Genomic DNA, 22,356 nt, shown 5'->3' on the forward strand with positions numbered 1-22,356 from the left:
TGATCCTTATTTTATACTGATACTATGTTGAACTGTGTAAGTATGCATGACATTATATAAAAGGGAAGAGAGTAGACAAAGTATATTCTTACTGAATAAAGTGAGTTTTAATTCATTGTCCATAAACTAAACATGTGGAATCCTTGGCAGGTTTCCCAAGCATTTGTCCCTAATTTATCTTAGAGATAATGGGTTTATATGAAGATAAACTCTGTATAGACATAGAAAGTTGTATTCATCTAACAATTATTTATTAACATTCTAGTTTGTGCCTTTGGGAATACTTTAGAAGGGTTGAGTTCATTACATTTTCACCCCATAGAGAACATCTGTGAAACAGAGGTCAGGCCAAATATTGACAGAGAAATTTAGAAATGTGGGTCTTGGGTAGAAGTTCAGATTAGGGTTAAGTCAGAAGTGGATTCAGTATTTAGGGCTAAGGTGCCCAGTGCAGACATTCAGGTTCAGAGGGCCAAGATTGCTAAAATAATTAATGAGGTGTCAGGGGTAAACAGGTTTGGGAAGCTTTGTATCCTTGTGGCCCATGGGTGCAAGAAGGTATAGACAGGAAGGAAAACCTCAGCATAGACTAGGAACTAAGGCTGCAGAGACTCCCAGGACATGCTCTGTGGTGAGGGTGGACTCTGAGCTTTTGAATCTGCTGCTCAGGTCAGAGTCCGAATGCAAAAGTAATGGTTACCTAAGCCAGAGCAACAATGGGGACAGAATATGACTAAGAGAGGGAAGAAGGATTATAGAGAGTTCCAGTCAACAAGTCAACCTGTTGATGGACCATGGGAATACTGTCAATCAGTGACAAGTTCCTTCTGACATACCTTCACACTCAGATTCAACTCACATCATTGGGTTCTTTACCCCTTCCTTTATAATAAAGAACACTATAGGATTGGATTTGTATTTAAGGAAAATGAAAAGAATAAGAAGAAAAAAAGTATTGTTTTTCATTCACTGACTTTAGCTTGTCTTCCTTCTAGTAAACATTCTAAGATTCATTTGCAACAGTACTCTGCTTGTTTATTTTAATTTGAGATGGTTTGGATGTATTCTTACCCACCCCAACCCCCCAAAAAAGAAAAACGTATACATTAGGATTCACTTACAAGTGAAAGACTCAATATGCATTACATGTTATCAACCTTATCTTATAAATGAGGAGAAAGGGAGCTCAAAGGCACTTTAGAAAATACTTGAAGTATTACATTATAACACAGCAAAGCCATTTTTGGTCACTGCCTGATGTGGACCTGGGGCAAACTGAATCATTTAAAGACTCTACTATTCTGAAAAAAAAAATCAATGCTAATTATTCTTAGGTCAAGAATATGATTATAGAAGATAATGCTAATGTGCTATACTATTAGGTAATTTTGACAATTAGGATTTCATCCAGAGAGGTGGGAGAGATGGCACAGTGGTTAAGTGTTCCCAGAACCCACATGTCAATTCACAATTATCTGTAACTCCAGGTCCAGTTGATCTGATGCTTTTTTCTGGTCTCCAAAGGTTCTGTATGCATATGGCACACAAACATGCATGCAGACAAAAACAAACAAACAAAACAAAACAAAAACCCCCATATGCATAAAATAAAAGTCTTTTTGAAAGTTAATTAAATGATATGCAGAAGAGATGCCTCAATGGGTAAGACTGTTTCTTCTACAAACATGAGGACCTCAGTTCCAATTCCCATGCCCCATATAAAAAGCTGGGCATGATTATACATGCCTGTAACCCCAGCTATTGGAAGACATAGAGAGATTCAGAGAGCTTTATGACTAGTCATAAAGCTAACCTAACCTAACAGTGATACCGTCTCTAGGCAAGGTTGAGGATGATAAATAAAGATGAGCCTTATCCTCTTTGGTTCTCTGCTGGCTTCAACACCTGGATGCTAATGTGAATGGAACACACACACACACACACACACACACACACACACACACACTCCAGAGCTTATCAAGTGAACTATGCATTAACCAGTGTGTGTAACCAAATTAACTAGGAAGACAGATTCCTTCTGATTTAGCCAAAAAACTCACCTGTCATGTCGGAGGCCAAAGAGACTTTATTCATTATTCTCTCAGTTGTTTTGGTGACAGGTGTGTATGCAATCGTAAAGCTGGAATCATTAAAAAAGTCAATACGTCCCAGGTCTACATTAGGCAGATGTGAAAAATCATAAACTTCATGAATTTCAGAAATTGCAGATAAGCTACACAGTATAATTGCAGTGTAAAGGAATTCCTAGAAAGCCAAAGAAAAACAATAAAGACCATTGTAATTTAAAGTAAGACAAACACAATTGGTTTTGCCATTTAGCTATGATTTTTATTGACAAAATTTTCCAGTTTCTCTGTCTCCTAGCATAGATTTAAAAAAAAATCAGTCTACTGAGATTAAGCATTCCCTATAATTCTCAAGACTTATTGTTTAAGGTATTATCTTGCTATATAACCTAAGATAACTTTGAAGTTGTGGTCCTTCTACCCCAGCCTCTCAAGTGTAGGACTATAGCCATCACTCCCAGTCTCCTCTAGGGAATTTTGGATGGAACTGAAATTTAACACTGGTGTGAAGAGAGAATCTGAATTTTAAAAGGCAGCAAAACTATAAGGAATAGACTGTGACAAGGACAAACACTCCCTGAAGCACTGCTAAGTTTATTTGCTGTGAGAATCAGTGGATGGGGACAACTCCAAGTCATTGATAATTTAGTAATTGTTATTGTCTTGGCATTGATAGTTTAATGATAATTTCTATTTTGGCCATAGTTTTAACTGCTAGGTAGAAAGTTCAACAAAAAAAGGCAGGGACCTCAGAATACTGTTTTGATTTGGTAGGTGTCTATCAGGGATAACTGAGAGCTACCAACAACAGATCACTTTAAAGGTTTTGTTAATTTCCAAAATGTGTGTGTATGTGTGTGCTTGCATACATGAGTGCACATATGCACTCTTATGCACATGCGTCACTGTACACATGATGAGGTCAGTGACAACTCATAGGAACCAGTTCTCTTTTTCCTGTCATGAGTTTAGGGACCAGATTCAGGCCATCAGGCTTGCATGCAAGGGCTTTTACTTTTTAAGCCATCTTACCAACCCTGGTATCTTTTTTCAGTATTTGGCTTTTTAAAAGTTTGCTGGATATGTACTTAGTATAATCACAACTTAGATACCAAATGCTACCTGGCTTCACCAGCTGATACTTAAATGGAAAGATTATAAGGGAAGATTTTTCTTCACAATATTATGACAATTTCCCAAAGTCTGTGTTCTTAAGAAAACAATGCCTTTTTAGAAGAGAAAGTGATCCAAAAGAAAACTCCTCTGTCATTAGTGGATGCATCCATTAGCACAGTCCACACTTTGACCTGTTACTAATCTTAATCTTATCAATGAGAAAAACAGCTCTGAATGCTTTTGTGAGGGTTTAAAGGATTTATTGTGCTCTCACTTGGCACCCTCCTTTGTTATACTTAGCCCTTAATGAATGGCCTCCCTCCCACTTCTATTTAGAGACCTGATTTCTTTTTCAGGGACAATCTTCAATATTTGCACACATGGAAAACACACTGTGCTGTCAGACACAGGAAAGACAACAGATCCCAAGTCTTACAAAAAAAAAAAGTGTCTCCTTTCATTCTCTTATTTCTAAGCAGGTTCTTGCACAGTAAGGCCCATATTTGTTGACTCACGTTTATCTCTCGGTCAACCATTTTGGTCTGTTAAATAAGAGAAAAAGAGCCAGTAAATACTAAAATGTTAAGAGGAAATTTTCTGTAGATGTCAGGGCCTGGTTGCCCTTTATTCCCAAGGAAGTGCTTAGGTGCTGGGAATTGCTAGGTTATCCACTAAGCATCTATCTCTTCCCTTTCCTTCCCTTCTCGCCTCCTCACACACAGACTCTTTCAACAGTGTATCTCTATAAATTATATGCATCTCTCGGTTTGTAAATACATCAATATTGTAACTGGTATAATATGTAGTCACTTAAACACTAAGAGAGAAGGGGAGGGAGGGAGGGAGGAAGAGAGTCAGAGAGAAAGAGAGAGAGAGAAAGAGAGAATGAGAGAGAGAGAGAATGAGTTAAATGACTCTAGACCTGGATGTCCTTTACATATAATGTATAAATCAACACATCTAGCACGATGTAATGGGTATATTAATTGGAAGTCAGAAGACTACCATATTTCACTTACCCTGGGGGAAAACAAAATCAGTGAAAACACTCAAGTGTTGAAGTAGAAAACAAGATAGAGCTTTGGGTCTGAATGGCTACTTTTCTAATACCATAAGGAAAATGGTATCAGGAACAATACTGGTGCCCCGTGCATATATGGAAGAATATGTCTAGAAGAACAGAAAGTATTTGGTAAGGAGCTTAATCTTCTTAGTCCTTGTTATTGTTGCAAAGAAATGTGTTCAATCTTTATAATACATCAAAGTAGACATTGCACATATCATGATCTGAAAAGATGATGAAATTAATTTCACAGGTTGCCATGGGAAAGTCACATTATGCTTTTGCATGTACTTTGAGGTAATGCTAAAATCTCCCTTGAAATGAGATTCAAGTAGGCTTTAGTTGGGTTAAAATTCGTGAGCTTTGACCTAACTTTTTCAATTTCCTGTTGTTGATCATTTTGGGGCATCAAAATGACAAGGATTACAAGGAACTCTGTTACGAGTAGTATTTTCCTGCCGGCCTAGACCCACAGCTGGGTCCAATTAACACATAAAGCCGCTGTATTAGATATAATTCTGTTGGCCATTTCTTGTTTCTTATTGGCTAGCTCTGTCTTAATTATTAACCCATTTCTATTAATCTAAGTATTTCCACATTGTCTCATCTTACTGGAGAGAGGGACTGGCGTTTTGCTCTCTCTGTCTTCCATCTTGGAACTCCTCCCTACCACTTCCTCTTAATTAACCAATAAGAGAAACATATTTGGTCACCATTATGTTACGAGCAGTTTTTTCCGGCAGCCTGGTCTCACCACCACGCCAGCCCCAAATAACACACAGAGACTCTGTATTTGATATAAAGCTGTTGGCCAGTTACTTGTTTCTTATCGGCTAGCTCTGGCTTACCTTACTGGAGAGAGGGGCTGGCATTCTTCTCTCTCCGTCTTCCATCTTGGATCTCCTACCTACCACTTCCTCAATCCTCCTTGTTTCCTAGTCCCGCCTATCTTACTTTCCTATTGGCCAACAGTGCTTTATTAATTAACCAATAAGAGAAACATATTTACAGAATGACATCTCCCATCAGAACTTGTAGTCATTTTAATGGGGTAGGCATACTACGTAAAAGTATGTTTGTTTGGGTAGGAGAAGCTGGGAGTGGGGAGAAATCGTATTTATTCTTTCAGTCATACTAGTGGCAAGGTGGAGGGTAGAGGATATAGGCACAGTGGAGGTGAGCCTTATGAGAAAACATAACTTTCTGAATGCTCTTTTCTGATAAGTGATGCAGTAGAGACCATGCCCTAGGCACCTGGGGAGGGTGGGAATACTAGTTTCCCAGTCAGTGTTGAAGTGAGCAATTTGATTTGTGAATGCTTAACTTTCTTGTGGCACAACTCTACTTGCTGGATTTTGTTGTTGTTGTTGTTGTTGTTGTTGTTTTAAGCAATGGTCTTCCTCACAAAGCTTGAGAGATACTGTTGAGGACAGACTTGGGAAGATTGGGCTCTTTCCATAGCTGACAACCAGCTAAAATTGAGCTAGACCATATTGAACTGAACTGTAGGGATTTCCATGGAAGGGAAGAGCAGGTGGATCGGTGCAGGTGCAAAATTTGGCAGCTCTAGTCATCTCACACTCAAGAGAGTTGTAGCCAATAATATGAAGCAATGATGCCTTGTGTATGTGTGTGTGTGTGTGTGTGTGTGTGTGTGTGTGTGTGTGTAGTGTATGTGGGTACCATGGAGTTTGTGGATGGAGAGATTATCTTGGTGAGTGGTAGAGCATTATAGAAACACAGAGATGTAGCCCTGGAAGTCTTTGGAAAGAGCCCTGTACATGGGGAGCCAGAAAACAGAGGATCCCCTTTCCAGCAAAAAATGCAAATCAGTCTCAGCATTTATCACCAGTAGGAAAAGTGTACACTGAGACTGTGAACTTCTCAGAACTGGCTAATATGCTCATCCAGGCTCTTCAGAGAAACAGAAGGAACAGAACCCAACTGAATCAACATCTAGCAATCTAGAGATTTTAGAAGCTCTCATCCCATTCTTGAGACAAGTTCAAACAGAGAGCCGCTTATTTCCCAGGATGAAAGTTCAGGTGAAGAGTTCAGGGGACAGTTCCATTGAGAGAGCACGGTAGCTACAGCAAGGCCATAGGGTTATTTCCAGAAAAGAAAAGCGCATGCAGCTATTAAGTAAGACTGGGAGGCAAGTCTTGCTACAAAATTATGGGAGAAGGGATATTATTAGAAAGCCTGTGAACTGACAAATAGAGGGGGGGTGTGTAGATCTTAGCAAAAAAAAAAAAAATGAATGTTTTAGGTCAGGGTGTCCAGGAGCCCCAGGAATTGCTCCTGGTAACGTGTACATGCTTAAAGAGTTGGGACAGCTTGTACCAGCCAAGGAAGCAGCCACAGCCCTTTGTAACTAGAAGAACTGACTCTAACTCCCAGTCCCAAAGTTTCAATGTGATTCAGTCTGGCAGTATAAATAAGCTCATTAAAACATCCCTCTTAGCCAGGCCATGGGTCTACAAAGTAAGTTCCACGATAGCTAGAACGTCATACAGAGAAACCCTGTCTCAACACTCCTCCTCCCCTCCCAAAAAAACCCTCCTTGCTTTCCCTTCCTTCTCTGATTCTTAGGTGGTTGCTAGCCCATGTACAGATAAAAATGAAGTTTTTGTTTCAGGAGGAGTTAATATTACTGACTCTCTACACCAGGCAACAAAACTCTGTTTACTACAAACTCCTGCAGACAACAGATGATGTGATATTTGAAATAATCTTATGAAATGGTCCCACTCAATAGGACTCAATACATCATACCCAACAAATAAAAATGTGCAGTAAAGTATCTTAGATTTTTTTAAAAAAAAAATCATAATTTTGAGAATGATGAGCTGAAATATGCAAGTATTTCTCTAAAAGTCATTCTAAACAAGTCTCAGGATTAGAGAAAGTGCAAATTATTGTGTGATAAAATTACAAGTGTGTAACAGCAGCCCAATAGCAGATCCTCGTTCATATTCATGCTGTAAATTCTTCCAGAAAGACCTTCTACATCCCTCATGGTCACTATCATATAACTGGCACATTCTCACATTAAAATGTCAAAATATGACTATGTCTTTTAAACTACCCATCCCTTTTCCTGTAGACCACACAAAAATAAATCCAAAGACACTAAAGTCCCTATTTTAGAAAATAATTTCTCCCTAAAAATTGGTCATTGAGTACAAAAATCTCACTTATAATTACACAATAGAAGCCAAACAGAAGCGAAAATGAATTTACTGTTGGAATGACTAAAGAAAGTTTCCTAGAGAGTTGGCTTACCTCTGTGTTTACTTGCTTCGAGAAAATGGTTTCTATTTCTTCCTGGTCTCTATCAAGTCTGCACTGTGCTTACTCTGTTTGCCTGTTTTGAATATCCCCAGTCAGAATGACTGTGGTTTTTGGAGGAAGGTCATGGCTGTCATTTTCTTGGCCTGCTGAGCACTGTATTCACGTGCCCGCCCCTGAACAAATTTCTTTTTTTGTTGACTTCCAGCCAATACCCACAGCAGAGACCTGCCAGCCCTACTTATTTAACTAATTATAATGTCATAAAAATGCATCCTGCAGAGGGAATCCAAATTTGTAACTTGTCTCTGCTCCTCAAAAATCATATAGGCTGATTTCAAAGAATAAAATATTAAAAAAAAAACTAAAAAGAATAAAATGTTTAAAATATTGTCTTTGAAAAGGTAAAACATAAAGGTCCTTGACCTGAATTACTATTTTGGTCAATGTAATCCTATGTAATTGTTATAATAAACAATTCTAAAATTTCAACTATTTTGATATCACAAAGTATTTTGTAGAAGTTCAGTTTTCTTTATTGTTCCTCTCAACTACTCTACTATAGGATATCTACATTCCTTGTCTTGTGACCCCATACTTTTCAAAGACAATCAGAGAACATCATTCTCCTGCTCTGAACCTCTGCAACTTCCTCCTTCTACGGGTCAGAAAAAGCTCTGTGCTCAGGTTATTAGACTATCTTTCTCCACACAGATGACAGCAATATCAAGTGTGTCATGTAATGTAACAGTTTTGATGGAGTATTTGCATACCAGTCTTAGTCTCTGATTAGAAGGCACATCTTTTGTGGGCCATTTTAATATTTGCTTTCTTGTTGAATTTTCTTATTTTATTGTTTGACTGTTTCATATATTCATATATGAATAGAAGTGATTTGCAGCTCCTGTTTCCATCTCATCTCTGTGCTCATCCCATCTCTCTGAAATACTTCTTCCCCAAAAGTTCCCCTCCTGCTTCCCTATCTTCTTTTTACGCGTGATCCACTGAGCTTAATTATAGATTCTTGCCCAAGTGCAGTGAAAAGTTATTTTCTGGAGCAAGCACTTCTCAGTAACTATACCACTGAAGAAATTGACATCTTCTCCCCCTTTTGGAGACAGGCATTCTATGGCACCAAACACAAATAAAAACAATGTGTTGCAATATTGTTATATTTGCTCATAGAAATGACCACAGAGTATGAATTCTTAGCCATGTAAATGTTGGAGATGTTGCCATTAGCGTACTATGCGTTTGAAATGAAACATATTTCTGAAATTCTCTGTGGTTCAAGTCTGTGGTCTTGCTGTAAGTTTCAAGGACAGGATTTCCTGGAAGCTTTGGGAATCCACCCCATAAAGGGTGTTGTTTGTATATCTGCCTAGAGCTCACAGGCACCTTGAGTTTCTTTCCACGTGGCGCCCCCTGGCGTCTGGGCAGCCACTCAGGTCTGGATGATTTCTGGAGATGCTGAGTCTTCCTGAGCTGCATTGCCAGCACTGATGACCATCAATCCTGTGTTAACATAAGAGACTCACCAGTTACTGTCCTATCTCATCCCTGTGGGCCAGATGCTCCTAATGACTCTTGTAACTGTCGACCTGGGCATCAACTCGGGAGTTGCCTTTGGGGGTGACGGTCACTGTGTTTGTTAATTTAGTGAAATAGAGAAAGAATGAAAGTCCTAGGTTGGCTTCTGTAGGTGTTTTGTGCCAGGGATGGGGATCTTTCTTACCTTGTATTATACAAAACATCTCTTTGAACTGTGGTGGTTTAGTTAACTCAACAAAATTCCTATTCTGTTTCATGACTTAATTGCTTATTTAGGTTTCATCAATAAAATGTGTTTATTATTTGTGTTTCCTCAAGACAAAAAAAATATATATATAAAGAATCATGAAAGAGGAAAAGAGGGTCTCAGGATGAGAGTCCTCATTGCTTTTATTAATTAAAACAAAAACAAAACAAAACTCCATGAACAAAAGTCACCCAGGGAGGAAACATTTCATTTCGGCTCTTTAAGGCAAGGTAGGAACTCAAGACAGGAACCTAGAGTCAGGAACTGAAGCAGAGACCATACAGGAATGTTGCATAACTGGCTTTCTCTGGTTTGCTCAGTTACCTTCCTTACATATCTCATTCTGATTTGCTTAAACATGGTACTAAGAGTATGCTGTGGTCCCTCACAGAAGGGGAAATGGATAAGATCTCCTGAGAAAACTGGGAGCAGGTGAGGGGGAGGAGAAGAAGTTAGGAGAAAGAGGAGGGGAGAGGAGAACATGAGGGAGCAGTAATATTGAGTTGGGGCAAGAATAGAAAAAAAAAAAAAAAAAAAAAGGAAAGAGATACCATAATAAAGGGAGCCATTATAGGTTTAAAGAGAAATCTCACATTAGGGAAATATCCGGAGACCTACAAGGATGACCACAATGAACAATCTAAGCAATATTGGTGAGGCTATCTTAAACACCCTTCCCTGACAATAAGATTGATGACTAACTTATATGCCACCCCAGAGCCTTCATCCAGTAGCTGATGGAAGCAGAAGCAGACACCCATAACAGAACACTGAGCTGAACTCCTGGAATCCAGCTGCAGAGAGGGATAAGGGATGAGCAAAGGGGTCAAGACCAGACTGCAGAAACACACTGAGACAGCTGACCTGAATGAGGGGGAACTCATGGACCCCAGACTGACAGCTGGGAAACTAGCATAAGTCTGACTCAGACCCCCTGAACATGGGTCTCAGTTAGGAGGCCTGGGAAGTCTATGGTACCTCTGACAGTGGAACCAGGATGTATCCCTAGTGTAGGAACGGGCTTCAGGGGTCCATTTCCCATGGAGGGATATTCTCTTAGCCTAGAGACACGGGGAAGGGCCTAGGCCATACCCCAAATGATTTGACTGATTTTGATGATCCCTCATTGAAGGACTCATCCTCCTTGGGGAGTGGATGGGGGATGAGTTGGGGGGATCATAGGGGACATGGGAGGATAGGAAGTAGAGGGAACTGGAATCAAAATGAATAATAAGAAAAAATATTAAAAATAAAAAAATGAAAAAAGAGTATGCTGGATATTCTTCCATCCGTTGACAATCAAGAAAATGCCTAGATCTGGAGAAATATCTCAGTCCTAAGAGTACTGGCTGTTCTGTCAGAAGACTTGGGTTCAAATCCCAGGAAATGGAAGCTCATATCTGTATGTAATTCCAGTTTTGGTAATCTGATGCCCTCTGGTCTCCATTGGAACTGTGATGCACAGATAGACATGCAATAAAATACACATAAAATAAAAATAAAATGTAAAGAAAATGCCTCACAGACATGCCAGCAATTCCTCAAGTTCCTTTGTTCCAAGTAATTCTAATCTGTGTCAAACTGAGAGAGGCCAAATGAGCAGAATTAAGAAGAAGAAGGTTTTAAAAGGCTTTGGAATGCATGCTTCACAAAAATAGAAGAGGGCTTGTGGATGAGGAAGATGACCATGAGGCATAGTGCAGGAAGTAAGGGAGGAGAACAGAGAAGGATCAACAAAAACAAGATACACATGGGAACACCACAATGCAGCCCATTATATTGTTTATTTCATTTTTGTTTGTTCTGATTGCGTGTGTGTAGACACATACATGATACCACAAGTGTGTGGAGGTCAGAACACAGCTTGACGGGATGGTTCTCTCCTTCCAAAGTTTGGGCCCCTGGATCAAACTCTGGTCATCAGGGTTGAAAGGTCATCAACCTTCACTGCTGAGCCGTCCTTCTGGCCCCAAATAAAGTGCCTTTAATGAACTCTGTCAATTAATTTGCCATCTATAAGGCCAACTAAGTCATCAGGGCCAGCATTAATGAAAGGCTTAGAGCCTTTGCTCAAGATCTAGTGTGAGAATTCTCATAAGTTGAGGGCAGTTGGTTGGTATTCACATACAACCCTAGACTCAAGGCAATTTTTTTCACATGACTTTTTGTAAATGTTTGGTTAACAAGTAAAAACAACAGTAGTAACAACAAAACTCTCATAGACAAGAGTTTGTGGCAACTGTACTGATATTGCTGTAGATAGGCGTCAGAATACACAGACTTGGTAAATAAAGACTTGCAAAGCTCGTCCTTTTACATACACACTCACATCATTAACAAAATTTCAGAAATGATTCAAACTTTTGTGCAGTTACGTACTCAGTCATTTAGTGATTATATAGTCCCACATGTGGAAAGTTGTTTTTTGAAGTCACAGTAGAGAAAACATCTCTCTGTACCCCAAAATCTACAAACTGTTCAGAAATGAAGAACCAATGAATGAAGAACAGGTCAAAGTGAGACACAAAAAACAAATACTGTGCTGTTGGGAAATCAACTGATGCCCTTCTCCTAAAATCAATATTGTTTAAATTACACCTTACCTAGTCAATAAGGAAAGAAAATAGTTAATGTTTGAAATTCAAGGGTCAGGGTCGGGGAGAGAGAATCAATCAGTCTCTGCAACTTCCTCGGAAATGCCAATATTATTACAAATGGATTTTAAAACTCCATACCGTGTGAAATGCGCCTTGGTTGAGGGTCCCCTGGCTGCATGTCCTAGCCTGTTCTCACTTTGGTCACCACTGTCAGAAATAACTATGCAGAGAAATTCTGACATGGGTTTCAAAAATACTTAGTGCTACGTCTGAGATAAGTATGACACGTCAATACAACTGAATACCGCCTTTAAAAGGGACATGAGCGTGACGATGGAGAGAACATTTCAGACTTTACAGCTCTTCCTGTGGGAGGAGCTTCCACGTCACCGTGGGATCTAGTTCCTCATCAAAATCATCCAGTTCCTGCTCTTTGGAGAGCTCCAGGAAGACCTGGAAAAGAGAAGTGATAAAGAAAGAAGTGAGAGGCATACCATACTACCTTCTGTAGCTGCAATTGATGCCAAGATTGCGTATTCCTCCTAGGCTTAACATTATGTTTTTGCATGTGTATGTGATGTGTATACATTCATGTCTGCATGTATGTTGTGCAGGTATCTTTAGAGGCCTGGAGTTGATGTCAGGTGTCTTCACATTTTATGTACAGGCATGGTACTCATTGAACCTAGAGCTCTCCAGTCAGCTAGTCCATGCAGGCAGCTTGCTCTGATAACACCTCTGTTTCCATGGTGTTAGGATCGCAGGTGTCAGTCATGCCCACTTGGATTTTGTCTGGACTCCAGGGATTCAAACTCTGGTCCTCACACTTGTCCAAAAAAGTGCTTTATCCAATGAGTCATCTCCCCTACTATTAACTTATTTTTAGTAAGATATACAACCACTAAGTATTACCCACCTGCTCCAGAGTGGATTGTGAGAAGCTGTATTCTTCCAAGTCAAAGTTCTCTTTCACTGTGTAAGGATGAATACACATTTAGTAGCTCGTATCTTTTTTTTTTCCACTCAAGAAATTTCACCAATTCATATACAAAACAAAACAAACAAATAATAAAAATATAAGATAAAACTATAACTGGAAATTAAATACACCATTTAGTCATATAAAGAAATAGAAATTCTGTCCTTTTTCCAAAGAGTTTTGGCAAAGGCACTAGAAGATGAAAAAGGAAAAACAAAAAACAAAACAAAACAAACAAACAAACAAAAAAAAAAAAAACCAAAGGGGGGGGAATTCTAGAACACCAATCTGAGATAAAGTTAAAACATGGCTCCCTTTAAGGAAATTGCCATTGCCTCCTACGTTTGCCCTTCTTCCTGCCCCAGAGGCTGGTGCTAAGTGACATGTCCGTGGCTTTTCAACAGAAAGGAAAGAAGAGAGGTCATGGTGTTTGTTCTTTCCTTCCCTGTCTGATGCTGAGTCTCCTGACTGATGTTACTATTTCTCTCAAGGTGATAAATTCTACACCACTCTGCCCCAGGCTGTGTCTTTCTGTCTCTTTAGCTCTAGTGACAATGGTAACCATTTTGCTTATTTATAGTTTCAAGGTGATGTGCTGTGTTCCTATACAGATGTGATGACGATAGTGCCCGTGATCAACCAGTTTTGTTGCCATGTTGCTTCTTCTCTCTTCCTTTCTGCTCTACCACAGGGGGGTTCCTAATACCAGCTTACAAGACAAGGAGGGGACAGAACAAGGAGAGAGATTAAATAAAACCATGCACCTTCCTGCCTATAGGCAAGTGTGACCTGAGAGAAGAAAGACCCTGACATTGTGCTGGGATTTGCAATACCTACATTTGATCTGCTGGTATGGTATATGGATGTTCATGGAGCATGAGTTGCTCTCGAAAAGTTCTGAACTTAGTTCTGATAAATATATTAAAGCTGAGAATGTAGTGATGTCTAATAACAGTTGAAGGAATGTTAATTACATGCCTACATTTGGCACTTTGTATTATCTTCCCAGAATAAGACAGAAAACTGGCATTAAAATTTGTTTTAAAACCTCCTAAAATGAGAACTTCAATGTTATCAAATTAGATAAAAGGAATATAAGTTAGAAAAGTGTATTGGTGAAAGCAAAGCTTTTAAAGAAAATCTTTACAGTATTCCAGGGAGTCGGCCTTCCCAGAACATCAACCCCATTGATATTTATCTATTACAAAATAAATACATTTTATTTATAAGAGCTCCATGACATCCTTTTCATCATAATGATGCAAGCCTAGCAACCAGGTCAAAATGAGCCTGGAAAATAGACCATAGTGTGATGCAAACAAGCACTCCATTGGGAGTTAACCTTGAAGTCACTTCTGGAAAGGTGCCTACCATAGCTGTGTCCTGAGAATTTGAGTGAGGCTACACTCACTCAATAGATGGATTAGATGGGTGGAGAAAGTTTTGAGACAAAACAGCATTCAGAATATAGTATAACTATTTGTTGCTTTTACAATGAGAGAAAGGAACAAGGGGAATAAACATTTTGAAAAAGTGTATAGTGTGGGTACATTTAAAGTTACTATAGACAAAGTATGTGTAGAGGAAGGAATTGTCATTTGTGGCACTGAAGGAAAATAATAGAAAATTAGGAAAGTTGCCTTGAGGGCCAGACTTCTTCCATAAAAGACCACAAGGTATACAAATGTAAGTCAACTGAAAAGTAAGTGACTAAGCAAGGAGAGTATCAGAGCATTCTTCTGGTGAAGGACCATGGATAGAACTTTCTGGTTTCAGCTACCCAGGCACTCAGAGGCTGCTTCAGCCTTGGTGAAAGGGCATTTGGATAATCAGCCTTGGTGAAATGGCATCTGTGTATTTCTCAAGCTGACAGCAGAACTTGGAATCATTTACAGAGTACAAGTTTTACACACATTCATAATGAAAAAATTGTGGAATAATTGGGCCTTGCACCAGAGTTTCCAAGAAAAGCTTGGGAGGCCAGGCAAGGTATAATAGAGCCAGTCTCCCTGGCAAGCTACCCTGAAGCTTTGAAGTATAAAGTCTAATTTCCAATAAGACTTGTAGGATGTTGGAGATGCCAGAGATGAAGAACATCTACTAAGAAAATATTCAGGTGTTAAGTAGAACAGGCCCAAGAAGGCCATATGTGATAGAGTGGCAGGATCATAGGAGGAGGATACATAACTCTGTAGGCAGTCACCTCATGCCAAAAGATGCTCTGGCTATCTGACATGGAGCTACAAGAGTTAATGTGGCCTACCCTGTGTGTTTTGGTGATGGTGATGTCGCATGAATGGTCTTTCTGTTTGTTCTGAGTATGTGTTGCTCTCATTGGTTGATAAATAAAGCTTCTTTGGCCTTTGGCAAGGCATGATAGGGCCAGATGGGAAATCCAAGTAGAGATACAGGAGAAGGGCAGAGTCTGAGAGACACCAGCGACTGTCCAAGGAGCAACAAAACAGAGCACCACCAGCAAGCCACGGACCACATGGCAATACATAGATTAACAGAAATGGGTTAATGTTAGTATAAGAGCTAGATAGTAATAAGCCTGAAGCCATAGGCTAAACATTTATAATTTATACTAGCCTCTGAGTGATTGTTTGGAAATGGCTGCAGGATGGGGAGGAAGAAAGAAAGGCCTCTGTTTACATGTTGGTCTTCCTATTGTGCAGTCTCTGCTTACTTTCCTTTAGATAGCAACCATTACTCCCCTTTAGATAGGATCCTATGTTTTCTCTGAGCCATTATTTGTTGTGAGTCACTAGGGCTCACAAATTGGAGTTTGCCTTGAGTCTCATGAAAGACTTTTGGGCAGTATTGGGACTTTTAAGAATTATGGGGACTTTTGAAATTAGGCTGAATGCATTTTGCATTATGAGATGGACATGCTAAATCACTTCTTGAGAACCACTGGATTAGATGTCTTGCAATTTATTAACTATGTATCATGAACATTCTATAATTTTTAAAGCTTGTTTGGATTTTTATTTTTAAACATTCACTTACGTGTCTCCAATTTGAAGAAAGCCTGTGATAAAGGCTGTACATCCTCAACAGGCAACTTATAGACCATCAGGGAGGAGTATCTGTGAAGAGAAGGAGGATGAACCCTCAGATTCATGGTTGTACCCTCTGATGCATGCATGCCTGAATACAAACAACAACCCTGTCAACTATTTGTGTAAATGTACATCCTTTTTTTCTTTTTGGTTTTTCAAGGTAAGGTTTCTCTGTATAGTCCTGGCTGTCCTGGAACTTGCTTTGTAGACCAGGCTGGCCTCAAACTCACAGAGATCCACCTGCCTCTGCATCCCAATTCTGGAATTAAAGGCATGTACCACCACTGCCCAGCATAAATGTACATCTTATGACTTGGAGATAGCTGCAGTTCCAGTGCTCTTTGACCAACAAAGTCAGCCTGGGAGGAAGAAGACTGGGCCTCGAAAGAAGAAATCAGTAGCAAGATGCTATAAGAAGGGAGGAAAAGGGACTGCTCTTCCATCTTAGAAAACAGAGATGGGCTAAGCAGAAACCGCCAGTTATTGGTATCACCTCATCTACTCTTGCCTCAAGAACTACCATTCATGGATTCTGATGAATGTCTACAACTACCACTGAGCTCTATCAGGGCATCTCCTTTAATATGGCTGGCTTGACCCTCTGGCAAAGGCCACTGAGATAACATAAGCACAGACATACAATAGTACATGGTATATATCAGAGCCCCACAAATGCTAATTCCCTTACAAGAGCCAGCCTGCAATGAGCAATTTATCATCTTAGTTATTTCCTGTGGCAGCCCTTGGAACAGAGGCCTTCTCTTAGTAACGAAGGTACCCACATTTGCTGAAGTTAAAAACAATGAGGAGATAGAACTTTCACTTCCCATCATTCTAAAAAAAAAAAAAAAAATGTACTACCAAAAATAAAGATTAAGATAACACATGCAGTACCTCTCCTGCCGAGCAGCCTGGGGGAAAAGCCTCATGATCTCTGCGTTGAGGGCCTCCACCTGGGCAGGGGTCTTCACCTTCATCTCCAGCAGGTAATCTTTGCCAAATTTGCTCTTCAAATGTTGGATAGAACCAATACATCTGGAGACAGATCGAAGAAGCTGAAGTCAAGCATGGCAAGAAAGCTATCTATGGGCAGCGCTGTTCAGCATCTGGGTGCTAGGGGCAGGGCCAAGCAGAGACTGCAATAGGTTCTCTAGCTCGTCGCTGTGGGCAGTGTTCTTCTATTGCAGAAGGCAACTGGGGGTCAAAGGCAGGCCTGACAGGTACTCACCTCAGCCTTCCAGACACCATGATGGCCACACGGTCACACACAGCCTCTGCCTCTGCCATGTAATGTGTGGTCAGGATGGCGCCCCTCTCTGTGTTTGTAAAGGTGGCCCGGATAGCTTGCCTAGAATTAGGTCAGGGAGAGCAGCCGATGAAAGAGAATTTTCAAGGTATGATGGGTCCTTGGTTTCCATTAGCCCACATGCAAAAACAGTAGTGCATCCAGGAGAAACCAAAACCAATGTATTTTTTGTAGAACTGTCAGATAACTAACCTAGCGTTTGGTTAGGGTATACAATTTAGAGATGGTTTGGAGCTGAGTGTGGAGGTTGGTACTCTCAAAAGTGCTGAGCAGCAGGAGAATTAATGAGAAGGCCGGGGAAGAAGTGAGGACTTCCTAGAAAATATGATAATCAAAATGTATACTACAAGGGCACAACGTGATCGATTTTGGAAATTTCATAAATATTGATGACTTGGGGTTTTTATTTCCATCTCGATGACTATGTCATGTTGTTATTGCAGAGGATTTGAAATACAATAACTGATTGAGTGGACTAACTGTGCTTTATGTATACTGAGATATAAGAGGAAGACAAGATTCTTATAGTGGGTGTGAGATGGAAGGGCTATGTCTCTTGCTTTTGTATTACAAGTGTTGGCCAGATATGAAATTGCATACTTTTTCTATTAATATTGCTTTTCCTGCCCAAGGATGAATACATTTGTGCTTTTAAGTCAACTACATTGAAAGTTGGTTTTTACAAGACACAGAAACCTACATAAGTGCTCCTGAGATCTCACCACATCTGCTGCTGCCCTTCAGGGTCCATCCCGGTTGAGGGTTCATCCAGAAGCACCACCGATGGGTTCCCCAGGATGCTCAGCGCGAAACAAAGCTGAAACAATAGGGACAGCCTGTCTGTCATCAGCCTGCAGGATGCAGAGTGGGACACTGAGCCCCGTGCATACCTTTCTCTTCACTCCCTCTGATAGGGTCTTTACAGGAGTCTTCAACTGGCCCTGCAGTTTGAGTGCATCAGCCAACCTGAGAAACACAGTGAGTCAAACTTCTTTAAGCAAGAACAGGAAGGAAACTGGTGAGCAAATATAAACAGTACTACAGTAGTGAACGTTTTAAAAGTCATCAGAGTGGTCGCAACTTGATACCCCTAAGGTTACTGCTGTTGTTAAGACAGTTTGTTCACCAAGGACTCGTGCACTTATTCCTAGTTGGTGATGTTAGGAAACAGTGTGGGCCTTTAGAAACTGTAGAGATTAAGGGGAACACCTAGAGAGACAGGGCTGTGTTTTCAGAAAGGACTATAGAGTCTTTATCTCTCTCTGGTTTCCTGGATGACCATATCATCTCCCACTCATCAACAATCCTGCACAATCATTGCTATTTGGCCCTCACCGGAAGGCTGACATCTTGAACTTTCACCTCCAAAATTGAGTTAAATAGCTAAATCTCTTTTCTTCAAATGTAGCCAGACTCATGGATTTCATTAGAGTAATATGAAGCTGGTTAATACTGATATTTTATAGCGCATTTTGTTTATCGCATTCTTATTTCCGGTATTCTTTTGCATACGAAAAAAAATCAGTAAACTTTTCTCTCTAGGCTTAAAGTAAGAGAAATAGCAATAGTCTCCCAGTTCACATCCCAGTTATGGGATGACAAGATTAATAAAATATCACCATCGTGAGCAGGAATGTGTGTGGCTTCTCTATGTACCGTGTAATAGTGGCCAAGGCATCCTTTTTCTTCATCCCCTTCACAGCGGCATACAGCTCCAGGTGTTCCTTCACAGTCAGGATGGGCCACAGCACATTCTCCTGAGGACAGTACCCCAAGAACCCGAGGGCAGCACCTTCACCGCACCCTTTCAAAAACACCTACACACAATAAAATCTTGCTCAGATTCTATTCAAAACAGACAATAAAATCTTGCTCAGATTCTATTCAAAACAGACAATAAAATCTTGCTCAGATTCTATTCAAAACCCTGTGTGTGTGCGTGTGTGTGTGCGTGCATGTGTGTGTGTGCATACATGTAGCCATGATAATTAAGAAGACAGCATGAGTTTGAGAGGTAGGCATGGAACATGGGAGAAGTTGGAGAGGTGCAGAAAGGGGAAGAATGGTATATATGCAGTGCTTACGTATGAAGTTCAGACAAAATCCATTAAATGTTTACAGAGTTAATTCATCATTTAGCTCTGGGGAAGTGATGAATCCCTCTTATATTTATGCTTGTGAGCCTAGCCTTTAATGGATAATGGAGCTATCCGTCCAGCCCATAATGAATCTCTCAATAATTTAAAAGGCAAATATTTCACATTACTATATCTTGGTATCATAGACTTTATGACGAAATCCACCATCACAGTGCAAGACTGCCTAGCTAGTGACTTATTACTTGAGTTCCTTCATTGATCCAAATGCTCAAAACAATATCTGGTAAGCACTCTGCTCCCCTAGTAGGGCAGTGGTTTTCAGTCGAGAGCAGTGCTGGGGGTGCACCTCACACTATCTGGAGACACGGGTAGTTACTTGTCACATGTGTGTTCATTTCTCTGCTGGGAAGGATACTACTGGCATCTAGTGGGTAACAGCCAGAGACGCTGTTAAATACTCTGTACACACATTTATTCAGTCCACAATGCCATCAGATCTAAAGTCCAGCAACCCTGAAACAACTAACAGAGGAATATCCTTTAGCAATATATCTACTACTTGAGATATTATTTTGATGACACCAGCACTGTGCTTTATGTAACAGCTAATGTGGGCTCAGTGATCATATGTACTGGAAACTAAGCACTTATTAGATCTTAAATTATGCTATTATAAAAAAAAAAAATCTCTACAGTTAGCTGTGTCCCTATTAGATATGTGAACCTAATGCGTTCAAGGATTAAGAAATCTGCATAAGGGTCACAGAAGGTAAACTTGGGAACTGAAACAAGGATCAACTTTCAGAACCTAAGCCCTTGACCTTGATTCTCTCCCCTATTGTTATTTCTCCCCGGTACAAAAGAGGGAAAAAAAAAAAAGAGTCAACTTGGCCTTGAAGAACTTTCATTCTAGAAAAAAACTGCAGAAAACAAGTAAGTTGAAAAATAGGGAAATAATGAAAGCCTCTGCTTAATGCTTTCATGATAATACACACATCTAATATGTAAATTAATGAAGTGAATAATTTAGGCAATAAAAGGCCCTTTGAGAAGTGGAACTTAGAGTCATAATAAGGAGTTAGCCAAACACCTGGAGATCACTCTGTCTACCGGGAGTTCAAGCCCACATAACCTGCAGTGAGATCAAGGGCCAATCCACGAGGCAGAGAGAGAGAGAGAAAAAAGACAGCTGGCACAGCCTACATTGTGCTGAGCCATCTACAGCCATGGTAGACTTTGGACAGCTATAGCAAGAGTTTGTAATCAGCTGAGTGATGTACCTTCATTTGAATTTTTAAAGGACTGCTCCAGTGGCTGCATCAGGTAAGAGTGGAACAAAAAGGAAATTCATGAAGTATCTTTAGCAATCAGCACCATGCACAGCAGTCCGAAAATCTACCCTCTGATTTTAACCTCAGATCAAATGGCAAGAGCGTGTTCTTCTGAAGTTGGAACTCTGGTTTCTATCCATCATTTATCTAATTTGGCCTAGAAAAGTGCAATTTATGCACAATTTAGGATTTCATCCTAGCCTATGGACTATTGAGTTGCTTGTCTCTAATGTCTGTCATCTTGGGAATTCTAGGTCTCCTGCACAGCACCAGGCTGGAGCTTTGAGACCTCTGGTACAACTTCAGAAGCATCTGACACTGCCAGCATCTCTCCTGTCAACTGGACACATCTCAGTTATTACCAGAAATCTTTGCTGACTGTCTTCGTTGCAAAGACACTTGTGGCCCCTTCCTACACGAGTGGCACACAGCCTTTAATTATAGCATGGAAGCAGGGAATAGTTATTAAATATGGGGCTTCATGACTGTAATGACATTAGAAAGACTTGTTGGTTTTTGTTTGTTTTGTTTTGTTTTGGACTTGTTGGGGTTTTAACAGAGGTTCTAGTATAATGCTGGATGAGAAACTCATCTTGGGACAAATAACAAAGCAATGGTGGTATCATGAAAGTATGTATGTGTGTGTGTATGTGTTTGTATAATGTATAGAATATTTTCATTAATATTCTCTAGTCAGAGCACTGTACTGATATGATTAGCCCTTCTACAGTCTATGGGACCTCTGACAGTGGAACCAGGATGTATCCCTGGTGCACAAAAGGACTTTGGGAGCACATTCCCCATGGAGGGATACTCCCTTAACCTAGAGGCAGGAGGGAGGGCCTAGACCCTACTCCAAATGACCTGACAGATTTTGATGATCCCTCCTGGAAGGCATCACTCTCCCTGTGGAGTGGGGGAGTGGGATGGGAGGGGGTCAGGGCACATGGGTGTGAGGGAGGGAGAAGGAACTGAGATTGATATGTAAGAATATTAAAATATATTTAAATAAAATATGATAAAAAACTGGCCCTTCTCAAAAAAATTTTTTTTTGCATTTAGCAGAAAAAAATTTAATCAGCCAGCTTTACTGCCTATCACTATAATTGACTAGAGACCAACTAGGTCACCATGAGCAGTCACTGTAAGATGCTTGCTTTAGTCAACATTGTGGAACATATTGCTCTGCATATTACTGACCTGCCCAGCAGTTGGTTTTGTGTCTCCAGTTATCATACTAATTGTTGTACTTTTGCCGGCTCCATTGTGTCCTAAAAGCCCTAGAACTTCACCTGGAAGAAACAGGCATACTCAAGAACATGAAAATAATTTCAAAACATAAAACTAAATTTAGGACTCTCTCTGTAGAGAGACAGTGCATAAACTGTACTATATACATTATTTCAATCTCTCCCCCCCCCCACACATATACACACACACACACACACACACACACATGCCATTACTAGTTTCACCTTATGGGGGAGAAATCTGAGTCTTAAAGAATTCAGATAACTTGGCTAAAGTATGTTACTAAGAGGCCAAGCTGGAATTTCAACAAACAGTTTTTGCATTACTTCCATAGCATACACTATTTCTTTCTCAACTTGAGATAGGTTCTTAC

At 40.1% G+C, this 22,356-nt stretch overlaps 2 protein-coding genes across 2 annotated transcripts in view; both read right to left on the minus strand.

Annotated features, from left to right (window-relative positions):
- Nucleotides 1-3,739, minus strand: part of LOC127221064 (ABC-type organic anion transporter ABCA8A-like) — a 29,495-nt gene extending 25,756 nt beyond the window's left edge. Inside the window, 2 exon segments of the mRNA XM_051182968.1 lie at nucleotides 2,061-2,266; nucleotides 3,645-3,739. Coding sequence (XP_051038925.1) covers nucleotides 2,061-2,266; nucleotides 3,645-3,739 — 301 coding nt within the window.
- Nucleotides 3,740-11,134: 7,395 nt separating this feature from the next.
- The window catches only part of Abca9 (ATP binding cassette subfamily A member 9), a 60,229-nt gene continuing 49,007 nt past the window's right edge, over nucleotides 11,135-22,356 (minus strand). The window contains exons 31-39 of the mRNA XM_051179686.1: nucleotides 21,933-22,024; nucleotides 18,959-19,119; nucleotides 18,193-18,268; nucleotides 18,025-18,119; nucleotides 17,225-17,344; nucleotides 16,891-17,031; nucleotides 15,944-16,023; nucleotides 12,869-12,924; nucleotides 11,135-12,405 (exon numbers count right to left, since the gene is read on the minus strand). Of these exons, the coding sequence (XP_051035643.1) occupies nucleotides 12,307-12,405; nucleotides 12,869-12,924; nucleotides 15,944-16,023; nucleotides 16,891-17,031; nucleotides 17,225-17,344; nucleotides 18,025-18,119; nucleotides 18,193-18,268; nucleotides 18,959-19,119; nucleotides 21,933-22,024 (920 nt within the window). The 3' untranslated portion in view covers nucleotides 11,135-12,306. The remainder of the gene's footprint in view (nucleotides 12,406-12,868; nucleotides 12,925-15,943; nucleotides 16,024-16,890; nucleotides 17,032-17,224; nucleotides 17,345-18,024; nucleotides 18,120-18,192; nucleotides 18,269-18,958; nucleotides 19,120-21,932; nucleotides 22,025-22,356) is intronic.

The sequence above is a fragment of the Phodopus roborovskii genome, unplaced genomic scaffold (assembly GCF_943737965.1).
Source record: "Phodopus roborovskii unplaced genomic scaffold, PHOROB, whole genome shotgun sequence".
NCBI classification, from domain to species: Eukaryota; Metazoa; Chordata; class Mammalia; order Rodentia; family Cricetidae; genus Phodopus; species Phodopus roborovskii.